The sequence below is a fragment of the Ochotona princeps genome, chromosome 17 (genome assembly GCF_030435755.1).
Source record: "Ochotona princeps isolate mOchPri1 chromosome 17, mOchPri1.hap1, whole genome shotgun sequence".
Classification (NCBI taxonomy): Eukaryota; Metazoa; Chordata; class Mammalia; order Lagomorpha; family Ochotonidae; genus Ochotona; species Ochotona princeps.
This window is the reverse complement of record NC_080848.1, coordinates 16,591,911-16,595,987: the sequence shown is the minus strand read 5'-3', so window position 1 is coordinate 16,595,987 and position 4,077 is coordinate 16,591,911. Positions and strand designations below refer to the sequence as shown.

Below are 4,077 nucleotides of genomic sequence, written 5' to 3'. Positions count from 1 at the left end.
AACATGGATGACAAGTGTCTCCTAGGAAACTCACCAGCACTCACTTAGCCAACTAAAGGGAAGTAGGAGTGGTGGCAAGAAACAGAGGAGTTAAGCTTTGGAGTCTGTGGACTAAAATGCCTTAAATAACATATGCTATTAAAAAAAAAAAGAAGAAGAAAGAGCAGCTGTGACTACAGTTCAACTGGTTAATCCTTCACCTGCAAGCTCCAGGTCCCATATGGGTGCCAATTTGTGCTCCAGCTGCTCCACTGCCCATCCAACTCTCTGCTTGTGGCCTGGGAAAGCAGTGGAGGATGTTGCAAAGCCTTGGGGACCCTGCACCCACATGGGAGACTCATGGGAGACTCAGAGGAGTTCCTGGCTCCTGACTTTGGATCAGCTCAGCTGAGGCCATTGTGGCCATTTGGGGAGTGACCCAGTGAATGGAAGATCTTTCTCTCTGTCTCTCCTTCTGTCTGTAAATCTGCCTTTCCAATTAAATAAATTAATCTTTGAAAAGAAGAGGAAGGAAGGAAGGCAGGCAGAAAGGGCGGAAGGGAGGAAGGGAGGACGGACAGACTAGACCTGAGGTTGAACTCCAATCACACACTCTCTCCATGGCTTCCTGATGTCACGCAATCTCTCTGACTCCCGTCAGGGCTTGTCAACAACCCCCAGAGACGCCGAGCATAGCCGCCTCATTGGGCTTCAGGAAAGCTCAAAACAGGAGCCTCTGCAGAGCTCCAGGCCAGTGGCCATCTGTACATGCCACCACGTGCCCTTCCATGTCCTCTCCCATCCCTGAGGCCACAGAGATACCATGGGAAAGCCCCCCAAGCCCGTCTGAGCTCCCTTCCATCCCTCGGGAACTCCCTGGAGACGGCCATCTTCCTCATCCCTCCCAGGGGCTCAGGAACAGAAACCACACAGGTTTGCATCAACCAGAAAATCAGCTTTATTCACCCAGCACCAGCAGAGGGGAGGGGAGACAGCTGGGACCCGCGCTGGAGAGGACAGGTTCCTGACCCCGGCTGCCACCAAAAGGTGAGGCAGGCAGGGGCAGGGGCTCCGGGAGAGGCAGCTCAGTTCCGGGAGTTCTGGCTCTGGCTCTGGTTGAAGCTGACCGAGCCCTGCTCCTTGAGGGTAGACCGGGTCTGGCGACTGGAGGGTGAGGATGAAGAAGAGAAGACTATGGGAGAGAGGGGAGAGGAGCTGAGCCAGCTGTAGGGCAGGCAGGCCTGAGGGTTGGGGACCCTGGGGAGAGGGCCACCCCTACCCACCCCCACCTGGGCAAGGGGCATCCATCCTCAGCTTACCTTCACGAGAAGAGTAAGACTGGCCAGACTGCTGAGAGGAGAGGCTGTGGGCGAGAAAAGACCAGCATCAGATGAGCTGGGAGCGCCAGGGACAGGACTGGGGCGGGACTGGGCCCACCTCCCCCCAGCCACTCACTGGGCATCCTCGCCCTCCAGCAGGCGGCGGTAGGTGGCAATCTCCTGCTCCAGCCGCGTCTTCACATCCAGCAGGATCTGGTACTCCTGACTCTGCTGCTCCATCTCGCAGCGCAGCTGTGCCAGCTGCTCCTCCACGTTGCCAATCAGACCCTGGATCTGGGACAGCTGCATGCAGTAGCGGCCTTTGGTCTCCTCCAGGCTGTTCTCCAGGGATGCTTTCTGCAAGTAGGAGAGACAGAAGGAATGAGCAGAGATGCTGTGCCTTGTCCCTCTGGCTCTCCAGGCATATTTCCCCAGAGGTTGCATGGGTTTGTGCCCTAGCTGGGTAATGATAACCCAGACAATGTGGAGAAAAGTGAGTCCACCATCCTAGACCTTCATTCCTCCCTCTATGTAATCCCTCCAGTAATCCATACCTCCCATAATCCCTCCAGTCCCACTGCAAGGAAGAAAGAGGTGGCAGTGTGTAGGGGTAGCCCTGGAGATAACTTGGCAGAGCAGAGGGGAGACAGGGCTGCAGCTCCATACCATGCTGAGCTGGGACTGCAACTCAATCTCCAGTCCCTGGAACACCCGGCGGAGCTCGGAGACCTCGCTGCGGCCACTCTGGATCAGCTCGCTGTTAGAAGCCACTTCTTTGTTCAACTCCTCAGTCTGGGAGGCAAGAGAAGGGCAGCAGGCGTGAGGTACTTACTGCAGGGCTCCCGTGGACGGGATGGTTCTAAAGGGCAGGAGGGGAGGGGGCTGAGGACCCTGGACCCCACCTTGCTCAGGAACCAGGTCTCGGCATCCCTGCGGTTCTTCTCGGCCATCTGCTCATACTGGTCGCGCATCTCGTTCAGGATGCGGCTCAGGTCCACGCCAGGAGCAGCGTCCATCTCCACGCTGACGTCCCCGCCGGTCTGACCCCGCAGGGCAAGCATCTCCTAGAATAGGTGGCAGGAGACGATCAGCTCTGCAGACCCCTCTCCTGGCCCCATGTGGACCTGCCAACTTGATCAAGCCAACCTCTTCTCCCCAACGCCAGCCACCACCCCTACCTCCTCATGGTTCTTCTTTATGTAGGCCAGCTCCTCCCTCAGGCCTTCGACCTGCATCTCCAGGTCAGTCCTGGCCAGGGTCAGCTCGTCCAGCACCCTGCGCAGCCCATTGATGTCGGCCTCCACACTCTGGCGCAGGGTCAGTTCATGCTCATACCTGGTAGAATGAATGAAAAGGCTCAGAACCCATCGTTGACACCTTTTAGATGAACCTCAGCCGCTGCCACCTGCCCTCCATCCACAGCCCAGTGTCCCAGCAGCTCACTTGGTTCTGAAGTCATCAGCTGCCAGCCTGGCATTGTCGATCTGCAGGATGGGCTGTGCATTGTCCATGGTGGCTGCAATGATCTGGAGTGGGGTAAATGGACAGAGGCTTGGGTCAGCCCAGGGCCCTGAGGCTCAAGAGTGAAAGAACTACTTCTCCAGGCCTGGGGAGGGCACCCAACTGATAGATAGGGCTCTGCAACTGGGAGGGAGGATGGGCCTTCTCCATCCATGTCAGGACCACAGGGGTGCACCCACACCCCACACCTTCCACCTCTCCTGCCCTGAGAAGCTGAGCTCTACAATGCAGGGGATACTTTCAGGGAATGCAAAATTTGGGGTCCCAATTCCAGCTATAATACAGAGATGCTTACAAAGACCCCTCCGCCACCCCTTCTCTGGGTGCCCCAGCACTCTCCTGAGACATTCTGATCTCCTTGTGTGCTAAAACGAGATGTACTAAAGGCCTCTCCCTGGGCTGCTGCTCACCTTGCTCCGCAGCTCCTCAATGGTCTTGAAGTAGGAGCTGTAGTCTTTGATCTCATTGGGCCGCTGCCTCTGGTACCAGTCACGGATCTTCACCTCCAGGTCGGTGTTGGCCTCCTCCAGGGCACGCACCTTGTCCAGGTAGGAGGCCAGGCGATCATTGAGGTTCTGCATGGTGACCTTCTCATTGCCAGAGAGGAGGCTGCCATCGGCACCGCCAAAGCCACCACCAAAGCCACCACCAAAACCACCACCAAAGCCTCCACCAAAGCCACTACCCAGGGCCCCACCAAAGCTGCTGCTACTGCTGAAGCCGCCACCATAGCCACCCCCCATCCCGCAGGCTCCACCAGAGGAGAAGCGGGAGGAGGTGACAGACATGCCCCCGTAGGCACTGGGGGCCCGGCAGGACCCTCCGGCCAAGACGGAGGACATGCGACTAGAGCCACCGCTGATGCCACAGGAGCCCTTCATGGAGCTGGAGGTGAACTGGCGGCTGCAGGTGGTCATGGTGCAGAGGAGGTGGTGCGTGAGCAAGGAGGCTGCTGAGAAGAGAGCAGGTGCTGGCAAGGCCAAGAGAGGATGCTGTGACTGCCTCAGCCCCGGGATCCTTTATATACGCCAGGGAAGGTGGGGCCCTGCCAACTGCTGACTCCAGGCTCACTGGAGATTTCGTCACATGGCCCGGTTCAACTCCCTACTCCGAATTATTCAACCCAGCATCGACTCACTTCGCTGTGTGCCGGTTCGAGTTCCCACCCAGATCAAGGGGTGTGGGGCCAAGAGAGAGAGACAGATGCAGAAACACAAGTTGGTCATGACTCATGTTGGGCGGCCGGGAACCCGGCTCC

General features: G+C 57.8%; 1 protein-coding gene across 5 annotated transcripts; it reads right to left on the bottom strand.

Annotated features, from left to right (window-relative positions):
* Window positions 1–1,064: 1,064 nt before the first annotated feature.
* On the bottom strand, window positions 1,065–3,736 carry KRT16 (keratin 16). Of its 5 annotated transcripts, XM_004599086.2 has the most exons (8): window positions 3,230–3,736; window positions 2,742–2,824; window positions 2,477–2,633; window positions 2,201–2,362; window positions 1,965–2,090; window positions 1,435–1,655; window positions 1,299–1,342; window positions 1,065–1,171 (listed from the first exon to the last, which is right to left on the bottom strand). In XM_004599086.2, the coding sequence occupies exons 1-8, from the start codon at window positions 3,734–3,736 to the stop codon at window positions 1,065–1,067; spliced, it is 1,407 nt and encodes a 468-aa protein (XP_004599143.2). The 5 variants fall into 5 exon arrangements, with proteins under 5 accessions (XP_004599143.2, XP_058531238.1, XP_058531239.1 ...); XM_058675255.1 differs by lacking the exons at window positions 1,065–1,171; window positions 1,299–1,342 and having other exon boundaries at window positions 1,431–1,655; window positions 3,230–3,486; window positions 3,547–3,736; XM_058675256.1 differs by lacking the exons at window positions 1,065–1,171; window positions 1,299–1,342 and having other exon boundaries at window positions 1,431–1,655; window positions 3,230–3,486; window positions 3,577–3,736.
* Between the last annotated feature and the right edge of the window lie 341 nt (window positions 3,737–4,077).

Excerpts from the sequence above, each read along its gene's own strand:
- KRT16 (XM_004599086.2), bottom strand. The coding sequence starts at position 3,736 with ATGACCACCTGCAGCCGCCAGTTCACCTCCAGCTCCATGAAGGGCTCC. Across the intron at positions 2,091-2,200 it reads AGACCTGGTTCCTGAGCAAG|ACTGAGGAGTTGAACAAAGA; the intron begins GTGGGGTCCAGG and ends CTTGCCTCCCAG. Across the intron at positions 1,343-1,434 it reads CTGGAGGGCGAGGATGCCCA|CCTCTCCTCTCAGCAGTCTG; the intron begins GTGAGTGGCTGG and ends TCTCGCCCACAG.